A 24,259-nucleotide genomic window follows, 5' to 3' on the forward strand; every position below is an offset into this window, starting at 1 on the left:
CTAATCTCATCATAGGGATAGGCTACACTATTTTTCTTCTAGCCGATGCGTTTAGAACATTCTTTTCACTTTGATCTTGCTATAGTGTAGCGTATTTACATGCTTGCAGTATTTAAACTGCAGTTAGATTGGTTTGAGAAGCATAATAATATGGAATAATAGCCTATATATTTAGAGACAGACAGAGGGGGATGAAAGGGAGGGGGGGAGCAGAGCGCTTGGGGATGAAAGGGAGGGGGGGAGCAGAGCGCTTGGCTTTGACCGGACTGGATCGCTCCGTGGAATTGGAGCTTAAAAGGCAAGCTGGGGACTGGTTTACTGCACTTGTCCAATGAGCAGACTGTGCATAATTTTACGCTTAAAAGGCGTGGTTGTAATGCTAAGGCTGCGTGTAGCGCCGATACCAAAATATCGAGTGCGCTGGTCCACGCCCACTACTCTGGGCTGCGTCTGGCGTTGGGCGCAGTTCATAGGCCGATGCAACGATAGAGCCCCTTGTATCCAGCAGTTAAAGTTGTCTAACTATTTGCACATTCATATATCATGGAAATATTAATGAGGGAGGACTAGATGTGATTTTAATGGGGGGGTTTTTGTGTGGAAAAAACATAGCACTATTTAAAGTAGAGTTTTAAGATGTGTAAAACATTTGTAGGGGGTCATTTATCCTCAAATTATATTCTATGATGTGAGGTTCAGTCATTCAGAAAGATACGGTAAAAATACTTTTACTTTTACTTTTACTCGTTGGGTACATTTCAGAGCCTGTACTTTTTTACTTTTACTTGAATAAAATAATTGAATCAGTGCTTCTACTTTTACCAGAGTAGTTTTTTACACAAATAACTGTACTTCTACTCAAGTACAGAATGTCAGCACTTTTCCCATCTCTGTCTCTCGGTTACCTCTTGTTTAACCAAAAACCATGCACTTTCATGTTGTCTTGCTAATACTGCCAAAAGTTACACCCCGAACGTAAAAGGCTTGTTATGAATAGGTAGGCTAGGATGACCCAGTCTAGGGGTTTGGATCATAACATGAAACTATACACGGACAACCATGAAAATATTTGTGATTTTATTTTCACACATACAAAAAAGCAGGCAAGGACACTGGACTCACTACACTCAATATCTAACAATATCACAGTAAGCTGAAGACTTGTATTCGACATTTTAGACATTTTATTCACTTACAGTAACTGCTACATGGATTACACATTATGTACCTATCCCGAATCGAAGAGTGGCACCTGGTAATCCATTTCATGGTGTAGCATTGTGGATAATCAAAACAGTTTGAATAATTAATCATTAATTTTCATACAGCTTGGTTGCTGCCAGCAAGACAACAGCACGCATCAGGTTTTAATCAGCAGGCACTGGCAGACAGCACAATTGCTGTGCACCAACTCCTAAATAATAGTGGATGGAAACATGCAGACTATATCATTTTGTTTTGCCGATTTTCAGAAAATTCGGTTCAAATTTGCGATACATTTTATGGAAACCCAACTTCTGTCTCCCTGCCTCCCTGTGTGGGTCACTGCTCGGGCAGGCGATAGTCCGGCGCATGGTTCCCCTCTCGCCGGCGGCCGAAGCAGCCCAGCAGCAGATCCACGGCTGTGCTCACCGTGGACCGCACCTCCCGCTCCGTCGGGCCCAGCAGAGGGTTCACCTCCACCAGGTCCACCGCCGACAGGAGGCCTGTGTCGAGGAGAGCACAAGGAATTAATTCACACATCCCTTTATCTGATTGATTGATTGAATAACCGCAACCTTCGTGTGATATCATGAGATCACGATCATCTTGCCACGCTCCAATCTATTGGTTTAAATCTGAACCACCAGTGGTTTGCACCAATCAGCGTCCGATGAGACACCTACGGGCGGGATTTAGGTGTGACGCCAGCGAGAGCGAGCCCGTGATAGGCGTGATACGTGACAGATGGTTCATCCAATCACCTGTCAGGTATTTGTTGAAAGTGCCTGCCCTTTGAAACGGTTTACTTTTACTTTACTTTACTTTATTGATATTTGGCAGACACCTTTATCCAAAGCGACATACAACCGGGTTATAACACAGTACAGCAATAAAAAGAAAAAATAAATACAAGTTTTAAACGAACAAATGTATAAACAGCAATTAAATTAAAACACATTTACAGACAATAGAGGTGCGGATAAGAAGAATAGGAGGATAGCAAGGTAGAAGAGAGAAGAGATAAAAGTGCATAAGAGTCAAAGTGCATAGGAGCTAGAGAGGGTTTACAGGGGGGCAACATGAAGTCTGAAAAGATGGGTTTTTAACTGTTTTTTGAAAATGGGTAGTGATTCGGCCGTTCTTATTGTAGAGGGGAGCTCGTTCCACCATTTTGGTGCAAGATGGGGAAAAAGTCGTGATCGGGAGCTGTTAAAACCACGTAGGGGGGGAGGGGCAAGGCATCCTGAGCTTGTGGAGGGTCGGAGTGAGCGGTGAGGGATCTAGAAACTGATGTATGGTGGGGCTGTGTGGTGAACTGTGTAGGCCAGAACTAGTGTTTTGAATTTGATCCTTGCAATGATGGGAAGCCAGTGAAGTTCATGAAAGAGGGGGGTGATGTGGGAGAATTTTGGTAGGTTGAAAACAAGGCGGGCTGCAGCATTTTGAATAAGTTGGAGTGGTTGAATGTCAGAAACAGGCAGACCGGCCAGTAGAACATAGTCCAGACGCGATAGGATGAGTGATTGGGTGAGAAGTTGCGCTGCTTGTCTGGAAAGGAACGGAGGGATTTTGCGAATATTGAAAAGGGCGAATCTGCAGGACCGGGCTATTGCTGTGATGTGGGTAGTGAAGGACAGTTGGTTCTCAAGAGTGACTCCAAGGTTTCTGGCTGTTTGTGAGGGAAGGACAGTAGTGTTGTTGAGGGAGATGGAGAGGTTGGTTACAGGACAGGCTTTGGGGAAGAGGAGGAGCTCAGTTTTTGCTGATGTTGAGTTTGAGGTGGTGGTTGGACATCCAGGTGCCAATGTCTATGAGGCAAGCCGAGATCCGTGATTCAACTTGAGTGTCAGAGGGGGGGGAAGGAAAGGAACAGCTGGGTGTCATCGGCATATGAGTGGTATGAAAAACCATGGGATGTGATGATGTGGCGGAATGAAGTCATGTAGAGAAGGAAGAGAAAAGGACCAAGGACAGAACCCTGAGGGACACCCGTGGAAAGAGTGCAGGGGGTCAAAAGGGATCCTCTCTAGGAGACCTGATAGGAGCGGTGGGAGAGATAGGAAGAGAACCAAGAGAGTGCAGAGCCAGTGATACCCAGGTCGGAGAGAGTAGCGAGGAGGATTTGGTGATTGACGGTATTGAATGCAGCAGATAAGTCGAGAAGTATGAGAACTGAGGAGAGGGATGCAGCTTTGGCGGAATGAAGAGCCCGAGTGACAGAGAGGAGAGCAGTTTCAGTGGAGTGGGCGGGTTTGAAGCCAGATTGAAAAGCATCGGATAGGTTGTTATGGGAGAGATGAATGGAAAGTTGATTGGATACTGCACGTTCGAGTGTTTTGGAAATTAATGACAAGAGAGAGACGGGACGGTAGTTCTGAATGACAGTGGGGTCGAGGGATGGTTTTTTCAGTAGGGGTTTCACCCGTGCAGTCTTCAGTGCCGGAAAAACACCAGAGGATAGAGAGGAATTAATGAGGGAAGTGAGAAAGGGGGAGATGTCGGGGGAGATGGATTGAAGCAGGGAGGAAGGGATAGGGTCAAGAGGGCAGGAGGTGGCACGCTTTGATGATATGAGTTTCAGAACTTCTTCGGAGGAGAGGGGAGAGAAGGAAGAGAGACTGGAAATAGGGGGTGGAGAGATTGGATTGATGATAGGAAAGACTGGGGGTGGGAAGGATGAACTGATGTCTTGGATCTTTTTGGTGAAGAAGTTTGAAAAGTCGTCAGCAGAAAGGGAGGAGGGAGGAGGGGGGGAGGGGGGGTCGAGGAGGGAAGAGAAAATGGAGAACAGTTTGCTGGGGTTGGAGGCAGAAGACTGGATTAGCGAGGTGAAGAAGGAGGTTTTAGCATGAGAGACTGCAGCAGTGAAATTGGAGAGGATGAGGTGGTAGGCTGTGAGGTGGCCAAGTACCAAGGTTTATCGCGTGACTCGTTCCCATATGGTTATGTGAAAACAAACCATATGACAGTGTCAGGTTACACATTTATACAGCCTTCACAAAACAACACTGTAAGAACACATGGACGGCCCGCAAGGCAGCTTGTTGATAGTCTATGCTAGTTTATATTTTCGTTGTGCACTGTTCACCCTCTTTATGTTTTGTCTCATAGGACTATCGGAGCACGTGAGGAGTACCCCGGATCCCTCACGTATCCAACCGTCAGAGCTGTTCCAGGGCTGGGATCACTCCTGGAGACCACGTCAGCTAAAGATAATGAGTGAGTCTGCATCTCAATCCAACAGCCTGATTAATTGTTTCTGTTCACATGTTATACATCATAATGCCAGTCCTAGACTATGAGCAAGAATTTGAGCAAACGACTGTGCCGATCTTGTAACTATATATATATATATATATATATATATATATATATATATATATACTGTACTTTTTAAATCAGTGTTTCTCACATTTTCTCCCCAATTGTACTTGGCCACTTTTCCCTGGTGTCCTGGTCATTGCTCCACCCCCTCTGGCGATCTGGGGACAGTTGTAGAGTAGCAGATGCTTCCTCCAATACATGTGCAGTCGCCAGCCGCTTCTTTCCACCTGACTGGCAGAACGCAGCGCATGGGAGGATCATGCTATTCCCCTCAGTTCACCTCCCCGCGAACAGGTGCCCCGATCGACCAGAGGAGGCACTAGTGCTGCGATCAGGACTCATACCCCACCAACTTCCCACCCGCAGACACGGCCAATTGTGTCTGTAGGAACATCTGACCAAGCCGGAAGTACCGCTGCCGGGAATTGAACCCGGGTCTCTGCGGTGGTAGGCGAGTGCTTTTACCTCTACAGTACCCAGCAGACACCCCCCAGAAATGTCACTTTTAATTAAGTATCTTGCTGCTGTGGTCCCACCTGTCTGGCAGAGGGCCTCTGTGATGTAGATTCCCTCCCTGTAGCTCAGCCCGCCCACCACTGGCGTCCCGGTGGCCGGCGTCACCGACGGGTCGATGGCATCGATGTCATAGCTCAGGTGGAGCGGCTTCTTCACTCTGTTATGGAGGTAAACAAGTCAAGTCAAATTTTATTTATATAGCACCTTTCATACACAAAGGCAATTCAAGGTGCTTGATAGATTTCTCTCCCCAATCTATGGTATTTTGATCAAACATTTCTCCATAGGCCCAGTTTGGACTCAACAGGAGGCAGATACTTCAGCATGGCGGCCCTGCATGCTGATATGAAAATATGCAATTACAGAGATGATCTTGTCATTTGTTAATTCAAATTGGTTAATTCAAATTGGAGACAGTGAGGACGCGTGGTGTTAACTGGAGACAGGAGTCAGTGAGGATGGGTGGTGTTGACTGGAGACAGGAGACAGTGAGGACGCATGGTGTTGACTGGAGACAGGAGACATTGAGGATATGTGGTGTTGACTGGAGACAGGAGACAGTGAGGACACATGGTGTTGACTGGAGACAGGGAGGATGCGTGGTGTTGACAGGAGACAGTGAGGATGCATGGTGTTGACTGGAGACAGGAGTCAGTGAGGATGCGTGGTGTTGACTGGAGACAGGAGACAGTGAGGATGTGTTGTGTTCTTTTTTTTATTTTTTATTTTTATTTTACATTTTCAGAACATAAAGAAAATAAAACAAGAACAGGAAAAAAGAAAAGAAAAAACATATATACATACATTCAACATTACAATGCCACAAAATGGTGCTACCAGTCATAAAAAAAAAGTGCTTACAAAACGATAAAAAAAAAAAAAACTGTGCAAAGGATCCAAAAGAAACTCAATTACCGCCCCTAGCCCGATCGAAATAGGTCAGGAACGGGTCCCAAACAACAGAAAATCTCCCTAAAGAATTTGTCCTCTGGAATTTGAGTCTCTCCATACGTATAACTGAGATCATGTCTGTCAGCCACAGCTGAAAAGAAGGTGGAGAGGAGGACTTCCATTCCTTCAAAATTAGTTTCTTGGCAACTGTCATTCCCTGTGTCAGAGATTGAGGCACGGCCGTTGGGAGGAGCAAAGAGGACTCCGAGCAGCCGAAGATGGTGAGTTCCGCCTCCAGTTGGAGGGTTATTTTGTAGGCCTTGGAGTACCAGTCAAATATTTTGGCCCAGAATCCTGATAGTGAAGGGCAAAACCAAAAAGCATGGGACAGGGTGCCCTCCGACACCTATCACATAGTGGTGAGACCGAAGGATATATCTTGTGTAACCTATGCTTGGAGTAATGAAGACGGTGAGCAACTTTAAATTGGATAAGTTTATGTCTGTTATTAACTGAGTAGAGCTGGACCACAGACAGACTCCTGTCCCATATGATTTCAGACAGATCCACATCAAGTTCCTCCTGCCATACCTCTCTGATCCTCTCAGTGGGGGCCTTAATGCAATCGTCGAACAAACACACAAACTTAGAAATAAGATGCCTGGAGTTTGGAGGGCTTAACAAAACCTTAAAAAAAACATGTTGATCTGGGAGAACTTCAAAATTGAGAATCTTGGATCGGACATAATGTCTAGCTTGTATATATCTATAAAGATGCCTTTGGGGCAACTCAAATGCTCTCTTCAGAAGATCAAAGGATGCAAATTGGCCATCAATATACAGGTCACTGATGGAGACCAGCCCCTTTTCACTCCAGGCATGGCAAATTCTATCTGACCATGAGGGCAGAAAAGAATGATTAAAACAGATTGGTGTGAGGATGTGTGGTGTTGACTGGAGTTAGGAGACAGTGAGGATGGATGGTGTTGACTGGAGATAGCAGACAGTGAGGACACGTGGTCTTGACTGGAGACAGGAGACAGTGAGGATGTGGTGTTGACTGGAGATAGGAGTCAGTGAGGATGCGTGGTGTTGACTGGAGACAGTGAGGACGTGTGGTGTTGAATCAAAACTCAGCACTTACAGTCTGTGGACCAGTGAGGATGTGTGGTGTTGAATCAAGACTCAGCACTGACAGTCTGTGGATAGTCTCGCTGGCCAGCCTCCCCTCCCTACCGTTAGATGAGTCTGGCGGCGCAGGTCTCCATTGTGGGATTGCGATGGGTGGCGCTTGGCGGCAGTGCCCTTGGAAAATAGTTTCCAACAATCCAACTTGCCATTTTCAGCGTGTAGCAACGAGCTAGCGTGTAGGTTTCTGCCATTAGCTTGCTAGCTAGTTAGCGTTGTTGTTTTCACTGATGCGGCAGGGTACTATTTACAGCCACACACAGGGAGGAGGGAGCGGAAGCCGCTCTGATTGACATGGTCAGAGCTCTCCCTTCCGTCCGAGGAGTCTGGCGCTGCAGGTCTCCATTACTGGGATAAACCCTCCCCTGCTCTACTCTGCCCTCCCATTTGAGCGACTGTTTCGGTGGCAGCCGGATGTCCGCTCCCGGCCTATTACAAGCTCTGTCATTGGCTCCGACCATGTCAATCAGAGCTGCTTCCGCTCCCTCCTCCGTGTGTCACTGTAAATAGTGCCCTGCCGCCGCAGTGACGCTAACTAGCTAGCAAGCTAATGGCAGAAACCTACACGCTAGCTCATTGCTACACGCTGAAAACGGCAAGTTGGATTGTTTGAAACTATTTTCCAAGGGCACTGCCGCTAAGCGCTGCCCATCGCAATCCCACTATGGAGACCTGTGGTGCCAGACTCCTCGGACGGAAGGGAGAGGATGCTGGCCAGTGAGACTATTTGCAGACTGATAGCTACCCATCTCCTATAGTCCGCTGACTCTCGCTGGCAGCAAACCAGCAACCTGCCTGGAGATCCTTCAGGTCCCCGGGGGAAAGCTGGCGCAGATTCTGCCCAGCAGTGGACGGGGCTGCCTTCAGCACGTCGGACAGTTCTCATAACCCAGCATGGGTTATGCACCGCAGTGGACATGGCTTCAGCACCTTGGAGAGTTCCCAACCATATAACTGGCTCGGGGCTGGGCAGTTGTAACAAGGACAGCATCAGCCTTGAACACATGCCTGGCATCATGACATCAGGAGGTTATCAAGGTGTTTTAAAGAATGATGTTGGACCCGAGGTCTCGAGGTCACAAGTCTTACAGCGAGACAAAAAAGATCCCAAAAAGCAAACGTTTGAAGGAAAAACTGTCCTGTCGATTATTTTCTCAATTAATTGATTAGTTGTTTGGTCTATAAAATGTCAGAAAATGGTGAAAAATGTCTTTCTGTGTTTCCCAAAGCCCCAAGATGATGTCCTCAAATCTCTTGTTTTGTGCACAACCCAAAGATATTCAGTTTACTATCATAGAGGAGTTGACTAAGGTTGGGGGTGATGGATGGCTTGCCCAGCTGGTATCTTATGGACCCCTTGCGTGGGATCCCTTGTCCATTATCTCCTACGAGCACATAAACACTTTGTACGGCTGTTAGCAGCACTAATGTTGAATGTTCATGATGTATGTTTTTTTTTTCCTATCTTATGTACTTTCTTTTTCTGTGTATGAGCCTGTTTGTTTTGTTCGTATATTGTTCTAAAATATATATATATATATATATATATATATATATATATATATATATATATATATATATATATATATATATATTCACATTTAAGATGCTGGAATCAGATCATTTAGATTTTTTTTCTTTAAGATTACTCATTCACGCAGTGCCCTCCGAAGCCCTGTTCCTGCGCTATGGTGTCTGCGTCCTTGATCAATGAACCAATTCATAATTAATATAGCGCCAAATTATAACAAGAGCTATCTCAAGGCGGTTGACAGTGTCAAGTTGCCTGGAACTTTTAAGTCCATTTCCATGTCCAAAAGTTTTCTGCTGACAAACTAACGGACACCCTTCTCTCCGTCTTTCCTGAGGATTGTACTCCACTCATTCTTCTGGGTGATTTCAACATCCAGCCAGTAACCTTACAATCTCTGCACTTCCTTAACTTCTTCTCATCCTTCGACCTCTACCTCTCTCAATCTCCTCCAACTCACAAAGCTGGGAATGTGCTTGACCTGGTCTTCACCAGATCCTGCTCCACCTCTAACCTCACTGCGACTCCTCTTCCTGTATCCAACCACCACTTTATCACCTTCTCTCTTCCCATCTCCCTGCCCTCCTCCCCCCTCACTCTACCACCACCCGACGCAACCTAAAAACTTTCTCTACCTAACTCCCTCTCTTCTACAGTCCTCTCCTTGCTTCCCTCAGCCGAGTAGTTTGCGTCCACCACTCTTCTATCCTCTCTCTCCTCCGCTCTTGATTCTCTCTGCCCACTCACCACTAAGCCTGCCCGATCCTCTCCCCCTGCTCCTTGGCTGACCGAATCTCTGCAAACTCATCAAACAGAGCTTCGGGCAGCTGAGAGAAAATGAAGAAAATCACATCACCCTGAAGATCTCTTTTGCTGCACCTTATCCACTCCAACTTCACCTCTGCTGTCTCCAAAGCAAAAACATCCTTCTTCATCTCTGAAATCCAGTCCTCTGCATCCAACTCCAGTAAACTGTTTTCTACCTTCTCCACCCTCCTCAACCCTCCCTCCCCTCCCCCTCCCTCCTCCCTCTCTGCTGATGATTTTGTAACCTTCTTTACCAAAAAGGTGGATGACATCAGCTCCTCCTTCCATCCTCCAGTTACACTCACTAACACTCCCGACTCCAATCCTCCTTCTCTGCCCCCGTCCCCGGATGTACTTCCTTCTCTCCCCTCCCGATGTAGTACTTAAACTCATCAGCTCTAACCGAGCCACTTACTGCCCCCTCGATCCTATCCCTTCCTCTCTCCTCCAAACCATCTCACCTGACATATCTCCCTTCCTCACTACCTTCATAAACTCCTCTCTGTCCTCTGGTCTTGTTCCGCCTGCTCTAAAGACTGCAAGCGTCAAGCCTCTGCTTAAGAAACCCTTCATTGACCCTACTGCTATTCAGAACTACAGACCTGTCTCTCTTCTCTCATTCCTTTCCAAAACCCTCGAACGAGCAGCGTCCGACCAACTTTCTCTCTATCTCTCCCAGAATGACCTCCTGGACCATCTGCAGTCCGGTTTCAAGGCCTTTCACTCTACTGAGACAGCTCTTCTTGCAGTCACAGAGGCCCTTCACACTGCTAAGGCCTCATCCCTCTCCTCTGTCCTTGTCCTCCTTGACCTGTCCGCTGCTTTCGATACAGTCATCCACCAAATCTTTCTTTCCACTCTGTCTGACCTCGGCATCTCAGGTTCTGCACACTCCTGGTTTGCTTCCTATCTCTCTAACCACTCATACCAGGTCTTATGGAGAGGACCCATCTCCAGATCCTGCCCTCTTACCACCGGTGTCCCCCAGGGCTCAGTCCTGGGCCCCTTACTTTTCCTTCTCTATATCAGATCTCTTGCCCATGTGATCTCTCATCTCATGGCTTTTCTTATCACTGCTATGCTGATGACACCCAGCTTTTCCTTTCCTTCCCCCCCTCCGACACCCAAATCGAGGCTCGCATCTCTGCATGCCTCAAAGACATTGGTGACTGGATGTCTGCCCACCTCTAGCTCAATCTTGGTAAAACAGAGCTACTCTTCCTCCCAGGGAAAGACTGCCCTCTCGCAGATCTCTCCATCTCCATTGACAATACCACTGTGCTTCCCTCCCAAACGGCTAAGAACCTTGGGGTGATCCTTGACAACCAGCTGTCTTGCTCGGCCAACATAGCTGCGACAGCACGCTCCTGTAGGTTCTCCCTCTACAACATCCGCAAAATCCATCCCTTTCTCACAAGGGAAGCGACTCAACTCCTGGTCCAGTCACTTATCATCTCCCGACTGGACTACTGCAATGTGCTCCTGGCCGGCCTACCTACCGCCGACATCCGACCACTTCAGCTCATTCAGAAGGCTGCAGCCCGTCTGGTATTCAACCAACCCAAATTATCTCATGTCACTCCCCTCTTCCGGGACCTTCACTGGCTTCCCATCCCGGCACGCATTAAATTCAAGACACTGGTACTGGCCTACAGGGCAGTACACCAGCCAGCTCCTCTGTACCTGCAATCTATGGTCAGGTTCCAAACCTCTCACCGCTCCCTTCGCTCCTCCACTAGTGCAGGACGCCTCGCCCCTCCTTCGCTACGGGGGCTAAAAAGTCGCTCATCCCGATCGCGACTCTTCTCGTCCCTGGCACCTCAATGGTGGAATGAGCTTCCACCTTCAGTCAGGACGGCTGAATCACTGCCGATCTTTCGGAAAAGACTAAAGACACACCTTTTCATGCTCCATCTGGGCCCTTCTTGAACTAACTTCTTTCTCTCTCTTAAAAAAAAAATAAAAAAAAAATGACTAACTTAACTTTACCACTATTCCTTCAGATGTTGTAGTTGTCATAGACTGTGTTGCATAGTTGATCGCTCTATTGCTGACAACATGTGTTATTGTAAGTTGCTTTGGATAAAAGCGTCTGCCAAATGACATAATGTAATGTAATGTAATGTAACGGGATGCTTTTATTTGTGAAGTAACTTTAGGAAGTGAAACGTGTTTTGCTTGCTAGCTTGATTAGCGGTGCAATTAGCTACTTCGCTCACTGAAACAAGTCGAGACAAGAACATTTTTGTGGAGTAATTGGGGGAAAGTAGCAATATTTTTGGACATGACTGATCTGCAGCAGCTCACAAGCTGTTAGAACGTCTGACAGTGACGTTCAGGTCCAGACCACACAGAATGTAATGAGGAACCAGACCAACACGTGGGCCTACTTGTCACAGAGATAGTCACAGGTCTCCTCCATCACTCTGGCTATGCCGAGTCCATCCACCTCCGTCATGGAGAATGCCTTGATGCCCAGGAGCTTCAGGATGTAACTGGAGAAGAACACACACCAGACAGTTCCAATCAACCAAGAGCTGCCGTTCAGAAGATGTCACATATCCATTTGAGAAAAATCTTGCTGCATAAGATTAATCAGTAAATCAAAAACATAAATCCAAATATCGCATAACATACTACGCCAAAGTGTTTTTGCATTTCATCATATTCATCAAAGCTACGAAATAAATGATTTCAAATATCATCATTGGACAGAATATTTATTATTATTTACTTGTCATAGTCTTGGTTTAAAGGAATGCAAAAAAAAGTTTTAGTAAGTAAGTCGTTTATTTTTTGGTGTTATGCACCAAAAGGTGCCCAGCCCACATGGGCTTACAAGACACTATATCATACATACAGGAGCAATAGCATGAAGAAAAGAACATAATTACATCTCCATACATGTCAAACAATATCAAATGACTATGAGCAAGCTCAACTGCGCATTCTCAGAAAGGCTGGCTTGAGTGACATTACTGATGATATCAATTTAGGTGGTCATCAACAAATATATCAACCACCCACAGTTTGAGGGCATTTTGTGCTATGGGGCAATACAAATCTTACTTATTGCTGAAGAGCCTGCATCTGCACTGTTGGAATCAGAAACCTCTCTACTGTCTCTCCTGTAGGCTATACCACAGATGTAGGGTAAGCATGCAGATCCAGGATCTGTCCCTTGATCTGGTTTGGCTTAACCAGATCATTGCCATCCAGCATGATTCTAGTTAAGTCATACCACGAATGTAGTTCTCAACTCGTTAAGTGGATCCAGGTTTTTATAATCAAGTTGAGAGCGTGTGCACATGAAAATGCCTTAAAAGCACCAGACACCCCTATTTCCTCATTCATTCAAAGCGCAAATCGTGAAGCTTTACTATGTATGTCAGAATCAAAATCCGCGTTGGATATTATTAGTCTGTTCCCGAATGACTGTCTAAAGTTACTACTTTTATTCACATCAGTAATTTCTTTGAAGAGCGGTTTCTGCCTCCAAATAGGCTATCTAGCTCAATTCACCCTCTCAATAAACTCAATAAAACCTGCATGTCTTTTTTGCGAGTGGAAGTAATGTGCAATCTATTTCAGTCTAAATTTCCAAAGTCCGTAGGTGTATTTAGACCATTTATAGGCTCAATAAATAATAATGATCTCATGATGTGTCTCAAATCGCCATTTGAGGCAAATTGGAAGAAATTCCGTCAAGGCGCTCATGAGATGTTGCATTACAGAGCTTGGAAATTGGGTGTGTGAGGTCACAGTGACCTTGAACTTTGACCTTTGATAACCAAAATGGAATCAGTTCATCCTTGCGTCCAAGTCGATGTTTGAGCCAAATCAGAAGAAATTCCATCAAGCCATTCTTGAGATATCGCGTTAAGGAACTTGGGAATGGCGTTCGTGAGGTCACAGTGACCTTGAACTTTGACCACCAAAATGTAATCAGTTCATCCTTGAGGCCAAGTTAATGTTGAGGCAAATTTAATGAAGTTCCATCAAGGCATTCCTGAGATATTGCGTTAACAAGCTTGAAAATGGCGTTCGAGAGGTCACAGTGACCTTGGCCTTTGACTTTTGATCACCAAAATCTAATCACTTCATCCTTGAGTCTAAGCCGATGTTTGAGGCAAATTTGATGAAATTCCGTCAAGGCGTTCCTCAGATATCGCATTAACGAACATCGGACGGACGTACGTACGGACAACCCGGATCCATAATGCCTCCGGCCTGGCTATCGCCGGCGGAGGCATAAAAAGGCTGCTGAACTGAATCGACACGGTACGTGCGGGCATGGATTTAATTTATAAAAAAATATATACTATTTTGTGGTCACATATTATTGGCAGCAAAAAGCAACACAGTTGCAGCTGCAAAATGCAGGAGTAGCCTAGATATGAATCATCTGTGTGCAGGCGATCCCATATTAAATTGCTTAGATGTAGTAGGGCCTACTACATCTAAGCAATTTAATATGTACTAATATGTACTAAGTAGGCTATTCTAGCATGTATGACCATGTCCAACCCAACGTCAGCCTCATCTCCATTGCGCACACGGCACCGTGCGCTTTGAAGACATTTATGTAACCTTTTTACGCCGGTTTAGTGATATTTCTCCACTCACCGTTCAGCTGCAATCGATCGGCGGGGTCAAACATATCTAGCCTACTTGGGAGCACAAAAATGAATATATAAAAACATATTCCAAAGTGGTAAGTAGGGCTTAATTTAAATGTGGCCGGCAACAACTGCAAGGCTTCAGTCCTCGATTAATTCAACAGGAGCCATGTTTTTTTTCCTTTTTCCTTTTTTCTTTGAATGCAATGTATTTTTCATATGGGGAGCATATGAATGGGGACTCGCTGTTTCCAGAGAGCTGATTGGTAAGAAGGTGGGTCTTTCATGCGTTTTGATCTTATCCTCTGAACTTAACCTGCTACAAAGCAGGTTAGCCGTAGAGCATAAGTTGCTATGGTGATCTATATCGCTAAGAAGTTAACTAGCGTTGTGGTACGGCAAACCTGGTTAAACCTGAAGTTACCTCGCTAAGCCACTAATCTTGTTTTGTGGTACAGGCATCTGTTCTCTACCATCAACAACAACAACAAATACAACTTTCAGTTGAAACAAATGCAGAAACGTACTGTTCCCCTGGATCCACGTCTCTCAAGCCGATGTAGACGATATCTTTGGCTGCTAGGCAAGGCTTGACCCAGGAGAAGTTTGGCAAGGCAGGAATCTGAAGGCACAGATATTCACAGATAGTCAGTGACATAAGGTCCGCTTTCCCAAAACCATCCTAACATTATAGTCTTTGATAAAAAAAATATATATACATATAATCTTTGTTCTGTTATCTAAAAGCATCCTAACATTATTTATATAATTATATAAATGTAATCTTTGTTGTGTTATCTAATCTCTATTAAATCCAGAGCAAATATCTTAATGCAGACACATTTGATTTACCACACTTTGAATGCTTTGTTCTCTGATGGAAGTTTGTTCATTTCTAAACAGAAAGTTCTAAACATAGTGAAATCTGGTGACAGATCGCTCTCTGTCCAAATATTATTAGATTAGAACAGTGGTTCCCAATTTTTTTTTTTAAATAGATACATGTATCAGTTTTTACACATAGATGTACACAGTAACCCTCAAGAGTATTGAGACCGATTTTCGGAAATATTGCGATATTCGGGAAATATCATGATTTTGAAAATCTATGTTCAGAGGCTAGCAGGCTCAGTTCTAAAGCCAGAGTGAAGTTTCTGACTGACTGAAGATACTGTACTGGTATCATATGAAACTAGAAGACCTAAGGCGGTATCAACTATGTCATGCTATCTTGTCAGGAAGGTAGCTAAATAATGCTGCAAATTTCGGCTAAATGTTGGGGTCTTGTTTTTCACAGCCTGTGTGTGTGTGTGTGTGTGTGTGTGTGTGTCTTTTGAACCAGTAGCCTTATGTTGTTATTTAGCCTTTCTGATGCCATTGCATGTTAAATCAGAAAATTGTATTTAATGGGGGAAAATAGTTGGTATCCACAGTGGAAGTGCTCCCTGGGAAATTTGGTTTGGTACATAGTTAGCCTGGTAAACCAGCCGGTCACGTGAACTCACATTTCATTTCGTTCTTCGTTCCCGTCTGGCCTGAAGCCTTCACCCTGTGTTTTGCAGTGGGCAGAGGTTGGGCGGGTGTACTTGCCTTGACAGACAACTCCTTCAGCCAATCAGCGTTGGATCCAGTCAAACCCAAATCCACTCAGGAGAACGGCAAAAACATATTTTCCGCCGAGAAACTCTGCGGTTGCGGCGATACTTGTTTGATTATTATTGAGTCTATTTCTGCAATAACTGCACTTTATGGGGACAGGCAAGGAGGCGGCCATTATTGTTTTGTTAGTGCAGTGCTGGTGTTCCTGATTGGTCAACTTGCACTGTCAATCACAGTGCAATTGGCTCTTCCACTTTGCCGTTTCTGCTTAAAGCCCTCCCAGGGCTTGAGGCCAGACGGTCCCGCAGAACTAAATGAAATGTGAGTGCACGTGACCAGCTGGTTTACCAGGCTAGTACATAGTGGTACTTGGTCTGAAAAGTGTGGGAACCCCTGTATAATCCGGGCTCTGTGTGATATGAGGGTAGCGTTACCTTGGCATGCAGCTCGTTGAGCAGGTGGGACACGGGCTGTCAGTGTGATATGAGGCTAGCGTGTAGCTCGTGGAGCAGGTAGGACACCCAGTGTGATATGAGGCTAGCAGGACACGGGCTGTCAGTGTGATATGAGGCTAGCATGACCTCGGCATGCAGCTCATGGAGCAGGTAGGACAGGTCAGTGTGATATGAGGCTAGCGTAACCTTGGTGTGCAGCTCGTGGAGCATGTGGGGCACGGGCTTTGAGTGTGATATGAGGCTAGCGTGACCTTGGCGTGCAGCTCGTGGAGCACCTCTGTTGATCCTGTATTTCTTAGCATAGTCAGCCTACAGCGGCAGCTGTAAGCGGCAGCCTCTGGGCACAAAGACAAAGGGAGTCTATCTGCGGGAGTCCATCAAGGGTAGGCCAGAGAATAGGGCTTTGTGTTACTTCTCTTTTACTAACTACCTACTCTTCTACCTATGTGTCTTTCCCCCATCCACGTTATAACATCAGCCCATAGACGGCGTAGATATGGCAGCTTCAGATGTAGTAACCCATGTAATTTTTCCTCCTCAAAGTGCACAAGTCCCTTTACTATTACTGCAGGACTCTGGAACTGTCAGTCAGCTGTTAAGAAAACTGAGACCATCTCAGCTCATGCTCTATCTCAATCCCTCCACTTTCTAACTCTCACAGAGACCTAGATCATATCTGAGAATACTGCTACTCCAGTTGCACTCTCTGTGGCTTACTCTTTCTCCCAAACCCCCAGAGCCTCTGGGCGTGGGGGTGGCACTGGTCTCCTCATTTCACCAAAATGGACCTACACGGTTACTCCTCTCTCTCATCTCTCTATATCCTCTTTTGAGTCCCATGCAGTTGCTGTTTCCCTACCTGTCAAACTCAACATTGTGGTGATCTACCGCCCGCTTGGTCCGCTTGGCAACTTCCTTGATGAGATGGATACCCTCCTCTCCATCTTTCCTGAGGATGGCACTCCACTCATTCTTCTGGGTGACTTCAACATCCAGGCAGTAGCCCTGCAATCCCCCCTCTTCCTTAACTTCTTCTCATCCTTCGATCTCTCCCTCTCTCTATCTCCACCCACTCATAAGGCAGGGAACCTGCTTGACCTGGTCTTCACCCGATCCTGTTGCACTTCCAACCTCACTGTCACTCCTCTCCCTGTATCTGATCATCACTTTATAACCTCCACCACTATATAATCTCCCTCCCAGCTCCCACTCATACTATCACCACCCGACGCAGCCTAAAAACTCTCTCACCGACAGCCCTCTCCTCGGCTGTCCTGTCCCTGCTCCCTTCAGCTGAGCAGTTCTCTCTCCTATCCACTCAGGAGGCTTCCACTACTCTTTTATCCTCTCTCTCCTCTGCTCTTGACTCTCTCTGCCCTCTCACCTCGAAACTTCCTCGATCCTCTCCCCCTGCTCCTTGGTTGTCTGAATCTCTGCGAACTCATCTAACAGAGCTTCGGGCAGCTGAGAGGAAATGGAGAAAAACACAGAACCCCAGGGATCTCTCTGCTTACCACCTTATCCACTCTAACTTTACATCTGCTGTCTCAACAGCAAAAACCTCCTTCTTCATTTCTGAAATCCAGTCCTCTGCCTCCAACCCCAGCAAACTATTTTCCACCTTTTCCTCTCTCCTCAACCCTCCCTCACCTCCCCCACCATCCTCCCTCTCTGCTGATGATTTTGTAACCTTCTTTGCTAAGAAGGTAGCTGACATCAGCTCTTCCTTCCCCCCTTCAGTCAATAGCTGCAATACTCCCGACTCCAACTCTCTGACCCCTGCTACTGGGCTCATCTCCTTCTCTCCCCTCTCCCCCAAAGAGGTCCTTGAGCTTGTCAGGTCTAACCGTGCCACCTCCTGCCCCCTTGATTCTATCCCTTCCTCTCTTCTATAATCCATCTCCACTGATATATCTCCCTTCCTCACTACCCTTATCAACTCCTCTCTGTCCTCTGGTCTTGTGCCAGCTCCTCTAAAGACTGCTAGAGTCAAGCCACTCCTTAAGAAACCCTCCCTTGACCCTACTGCCATCCAGAACTACCGTCCTGTCTCTCTTCTCTCATTAATTTCCAAAACCCTTGAACGGGCTGCTTCTGAACAACTTTCTCTCTATCTCTCCCAGAATGACCTACTGGATCCTCTACAATCAGGCTTCAAGGCTTCTCACTCTACTGAGACAGCTCTCCTTTCAGTCACCGAGGCCTTACACACTGCTAAGGCTTCATCCCTCTCCTCTGTCCTTGTCCTCCTTGACTTGTCTGCAGCTTTTGATACAGTGAATCACCAGATTATTCTCTCTACTCTCTCTGATCTAGGCATCTCAGGATCTGCACTCTCCTGGTTTGCCTCCTATCTCTCTAACCGCTCATACCAGGTTCGAGGTACCATGGCGAGGATCCCTATCCAGATCCTGTACTCTTAGCACAGGTGTGCCCCAGGGCTCAGTCCTGGGCCCCTTGCTATTCCTTCTCTATATCAGATCTCTTGGCCATGTGATCTCATCGCATGGCTTCTCTTATCACTGCTATGCTGACGACACTCAGCTCTACCTCTCTCCCCCCCCCTCAGACACCCAAATCGAGGCACGTATCGCTGCATGCTTCAAAGACATTGGTGCTTGGATGTCTGCCCACCACCTCAAGCTCAATCTTGGTAAGACAGAGCTACTCTTCCTCCCCGGGAAAGACTGTCCCCTCACCGACCTTTCCATCTCCATTGACAACACTACTGTGTTTCCCTCTCAGACAGCTAAGGACCTTGGAGTGATCCTTGACAATCAGCTGTCCAACTCAGCCTACATCGCAGCAACTGCCTGCTCCTGTAGGTTTTCCCTGTACAACATCCGCAAAATCCGTTTCTCCCAAGGGAAGCAACACAACTCCTGGTCCATGCATTTGTCATCTCTCGCCTGGACTACTGCAATCTTCTTCTGGCTGGGCTACCTGCTGCAGCCATCCAACCGCTTCAGCTCATTCAGAACACTGCAGCCCGTCTGGTATTCAACCAACCCAAATTCTCTCATGTCACTCCCCTCTTCCGGGACCTTCACTGGCTTCCCATCTCAGCACGCATTAAATTCAAAACACTGGTTCTGGCCTACAGGGCAGTACACCAGACAGCCCCTCTGTACCTACAATCTATGGTCAGGCTCCAAATATCTCACCGTTCCCTCTGCTCCTCCACCAGCGCAGGACGCTTCGCCCCTCCTCCACTACTGGGGCTCACAAGTCGCTCATCCCGTTCGCGACTCTTCTCGTCCCTGGCACCTCAATGGTGGAACGAGCTTCCACCTTCGGCCGAATCACTGCCGATCTTTCGGAAAAGACTAAAGACACACCTTTTCAGGCTCCATCTGGGCCCCTCTTGAACTAACTTTTTTCTCTCTCTCTTAAAAAAAAAAGAAAAAAAGAAAAAAAAGCTAAACTTTTACCACTATTCCTTCAGAAGTTGTAGTTGTCATAGACTGTGTTGCATAGTTGATTGCTCTATTGCTGACAAAAATGTGTTATTGTAAGTCACTTTGGATAAAAGTGTCTGCCAAATGACATAATGTAATGTAATGTGGAGCAGGTAGGACACGGGCTGTCAGTATGATATGAGGCTAGCATGACCTTGGCATGCAGCTCATGGAGCAGGTAGGACATGGGCTGTCAGTGTGATATGAGGCTAGCGTGCAGCTCGTGGAGCAGGTAGGACACGGGCTGTCAGTGTGATATGAGGCTAGCGTGCAGCTCGTGGAGCAGGTGGGACAGGGGCTTTGAGTGTGATATGAGGCTAGCATGACCTTGGCGTGCAGCTCGTGGAGCAGGTAGGACACGGGCTGTCAGTGTGATATGAGGCTAGCGTGCAGCTCATGGAGCAGGTAGGACACGGGCTGTCAGTGTGATATGAGGCTAGCGTGCAGCTCATGGAGCAGGTAGGACACGGGCTGTCAGTGTGCTATGAGGCTAGCGTGCAGCTCGTGGAGCAGGTAGGACACGGGCCATCAGTGTTATATGAGGCTAGCATGACCTTGGCGTGCAGCTCGTGGAGCAGGTAGGACATGGGCTGTCCATGCAGGTTTCCTGTGGACGAGGTAAATGCCGTGTTGATGTCAGCGTGAGCGTCCACCCAGACCACGGCCAGCTGCTGCTGCAGCGCCGCCGCGTGACCCAGCACCGAGCCAATCGCCAGGCTGGAGAGAGAGAGACAGAGAGAGAGAGACAGAGGGAGAGAGAGACAGAGGGAGAGAGAAACAGAGGGAGAGACAGAGGGAGAGAGCAAGATGGAGAGCAAGATTGAGAGTGAGATAGACAGAGAGAGAGAGAGACAGAGGGAGAGAGACAGAGAGAGAGAGACAGAGGGAGAGAGAAACAGAGGGAGAGACAGAGGGAGAGAGAGAGCAAGATGGAGAGTGACTGTGAAAACACACCGCAAGCGTCTGTCTTGCGCGCAGCTCCGCGGACGCTCAGGGCGCGCAAGATAGCCTAGATTTCTATTTTTGTGCACGGACCTCTGCGCCCGTGAGCGACTCTGTCAAGCTGAACAGATCAGATCAGGGCAGGCAGGAACTCGGAAATCGGACATTCGTCAAATAAAACCAATTTCAAAGTAAAATAATGTTTATTTACGTTGTTGATTGCCCCTTTGGAAGTGTGAAAAGAGAGAAAGAGCAGTTGGAGAGGGGGAGTTGCTTCTAGGGGCTCGTTGCCTGCGAAGCAACAAGTAGAGAGCTAGGACTCGCCTTCTCTCTACAACAGCACGCACTGGGAAAACAAGAGAACAGACTTAAATATGATGCAATTGCATTTTATAACGCCGAAGGTAGCCACATTAACAGTTATCCCAAACATATTACTTTATATATTTATGTCGTTATTTACTACCCATGATAACGAAGACAGTAGATCTGGGGCAAAATATATAGCGGACGAGCAGAGCGTGCAAGTGTGCTGCGCTCTCTGTGTGGACACAGAGAGCGCCTTCTGCGCGGAGGTGCGCTGCACGGCGCATGCGCGCAAGTTCTGCGTATTGGTGTGTCCCCAGCGTGAGAGAGAGAGACGGAGAGAGAGCAAAAGGGAGAGAGAGACAGAGAGACAGGGAGAGAGAGAGAGAGATGGAGAGAGAGCAAGAGGGAGAGAGAGACAGAGAGCAATAGGGAGAGAGGCAGAGAGAGACAGATGGAGTGGGAGGGAGAAAGCCAAAGAGCCAGACAGACTGAGAGAGACACCTCAAGACAACACACTCTTGACTTACAGATGACCAATTCAACTTTGCTTGAGGCCCAAGTCAATCTCAAGTCTTAAAGGCTCAAGTCTCACCTCTAACATTGACACAGTAGAACAGCAAGTCAAGTCTACTGACATAAAATAATATGGACAAACCATCCACTATTTTTTGGGCTCAGGTTTTGCTGAAAAGTGTTGTCTGTCGCCATCTGAGCGGGCTCCTACTCTGAACCCGTGCCGCGTGCGAAGCCGGCGTCTGGGAGCACACAACACACACACACACACACACACACACACACACACACACACACACACACACACACACACACACACACACATTTCCCATTCCCTCCCCACCCCATCACTCTCTCACATTCCCCCTGCTCTCCTCCCTTCTCCTGCTCTCTCCTCTGCTCTCTCCTATATTTCTATATTTTCTATATTTCTCTATCAATTGTTCAAAGTGTTAGCTTTATTCTGTAATTTGCTACTGTTGTGTCAGCTAGAATTAGCTAGACATATTCTCTGTGAAGCCCTCTGAGACATGCTTGTGAATTAGGGCTATATGAGTAAACTTGACTTGACTTGACGCACACATACCCACCTGTGGTCGCCTCCCAGCATCACAGCAGTGTGTCCATCTCTCTTCACGGCGCTCACCGCCTCGGCCAGTCTCTGGTTGGCTCCGCCCACCGCTCGCACCCGCTTAGCCCTGCCCACTGGCTCGTCAGCCACCGGCTCCTCAAACTCCAAGTTCCCATAATCCTTCACTGCACAGCCTGTCCACACATACATACACACACACACACACACACACACACACACACACACACACACACACACACAGCTCGTAAATCACTGAATACACCGGTGCAATCCTGAAATGTGTGTGATTATGTCAGTGGTTCAAAGACTCTTATCCCTGAAATATCTTATCTGGCACTGGGGACAACTGTTGCCAAAAAATTAATTCTGAAAGAATGGAAGTCCCCCTCTTCACCTTCATTCCAACTGTGGTTGACGGACATGATCTCTGTTATAAGGATGGAGAGGCTCAGATCCCTGAGAACCAACTCACTTAAAAAGTTTCTAACTATTTGGGACCCATTTCTATCCTACCTCGACGAGGTTGGGCTTGCCCGGCTGGTTGCCCGGCTGGGTCCTGTTGGGCGCCTTGCATGGGACCCCATGCACGACATCTCTTACAAGTACATAAGCACCCTATATGGATGGGAGCACCCCATTATAATGAATGTTGATATTTCTCTTTCTTTTCCTATCCTGTCTCTGAGCTTGTTTTGTTCATATATTGTTAAAATTGAAAATATAATATTTAAAAAAAAATGTATGTGAATCATTCCCGTCAAGCTTGCAACCGTTGGTTTCCATACAGCCTGACGAAAACCAACGGTTGAAACGCGTTGCGTTTTGTGTTGTTGCCCGTATCAACTATGTGAAGATGTACACTGTTTGTTAACTGTGAAGTACGCAGGTACAAATTACTTCTTATTAAGTTTATTTATCTTTAAACTCTAAGCAGCTCATTTTTTCGCTTGGTCAAATAATGTATACTGTAAATATGCAATTGGCTGATATATTTGCTTCACTCACCACCAGCCAAAAACCAACAAACAATATAATCTATTGAGTGGCTGGTAACATTTGAATTAGGGGTGTGCCACCTTAGGCACCTCACGATTCGCTTCGATTACGATTAAGGGTGCTACGATTCGATTATTAAACGATTATTACGATTATTACGATTAATCACGATTTTCGATGCATCTTTTTCACCAAACAGGATTTTTTTTAAGCAAGGTATATTTGTCAGTATCCATTAATTAAAGTAAACAAACAAATGTACCTCCATTATCTTCAGTTGCGACTGAAGTCCACGCATCACATGTTACAGCCACCCTGCATGCTTTCTTCAGTGATTCCAGTTTCCAGTACTTCGGTTTTGGTCTCGTTTTACAGTTAAGGAACTGCTTTCCGGGCGAAATACCGTATTTTTTGCAAATAAAGCAAAAAAGAAATTGCAAAAAAAAAAAAAAAAAAAAAAAAAAAAAATTGCAAATCGATAATCGAACATTGTGAATCGATTTTAATCGTCACGTGACTCATCGCGATGCATCTAAAAAACGATTAATTAATTTGGCCGGTGGACAAAAAGGTTAATTTTGTACCATGTATGAAAGTCATGAATAGGCTAATGAAATAATGTCCTAGGAACTTGAGGAATTCTAATTATTATGTAATGTCTTTTTTGTTGGTGTCAGGCTATTTATAAAATAATGGCGATGAATGCTGGTTGGAGGGGCCCCCAGGGAATCTTTGCCTAGGGCCCCAACAGACTCTAGAATAGCCACTGGTCTCCCTCTCCTCTCTCTTCCTCTCATCTCTCTCCCTCAGTCTCTCCCTCTCTCTCTCCCCCTCCTCTCCCTCAGTCTCTCTGTGGGTGTGTCACTGATGACATCAGTGATGTCACAATGCCTATGTATGGCATCACTGTAGAAATCATCAGCGATGATATGACATCATTGATGACATCACCGATGACATAGGTAATTAGGGCAATCACGTAATAAAAATAATCTGGCCCCTTCAGGTCACCTGCACGCGTGCTCTTTACACCCCCTCAAAGTTTTAGCCCAATCGCACATAAAGTGGCATAGCTGTGGCCGGCACAAACATTTAAACAGCGTCCACATTGAAACTAGCCTGGCTACAGACCTTCAAAGCCACATCCACTCCACGGTTGTGGATTTTGCTCTTCTTGTTCTGGCATCGCCATGTGCAAACAATATTTTTCCGGTTGAAAATCCAATCACGGGCGCTGATTGGCTAATGCTGTTGTCATGCACAACAGAAACACTACTACTAACACTACTACTACTAATGTTAAGCAGCCAAAGTCG

General features: G+C 46.4%; 1 protein-coding gene across 1 annotated transcript in view; it reads right to left on the reverse strand.

The window, feature by feature from the left end:
* Positions 1-1,069: 1,069 nt before the first annotated feature.
* LOC310800799 (arginase-1-like) overlaps positions 1,070-24,259 on the reverse strand; it is a 37,882-nt gene continuing 14,692 nt past the window's right edge. Inside the window, exons 3-8 of the mRNA XM_083664718.1 lie at positions 21,946-22,120; positions 20,146-20,308; positions 14,607-14,701; positions 11,851-11,955; positions 5,064-5,200; positions 1,070-1,706 (exon numbers count right to left, since the gene is read on the reverse strand). Coding sequence (XP_083520844.1) covers positions 1,543-1,706; positions 5,064-5,200; positions 11,851-11,955; positions 14,607-14,701; positions 20,146-20,308; positions 21,946-22,120 — 839 coding nt within the window. The 3' untranslated portion in view covers positions 1,070-1,542. The remainder of the gene's footprint in view (positions 1,707-5,063; positions 5,201-11,850; positions 11,956-14,606; positions 14,702-20,145; positions 20,309-21,945; positions 22,121-24,259) is intronic.

This window comes from Poromitra crassiceps (assembly GCF_964638095.1).
Source record: "Poromitra crassiceps genome assembly, contig: HAP1_SCAFFOLD_85, whole genome shotgun sequence".
Taxonomy (NCBI): Eukaryota; Metazoa; Chordata; class Actinopteri; order Beryciformes; family Melamphaidae; genus Poromitra; species Poromitra crassiceps.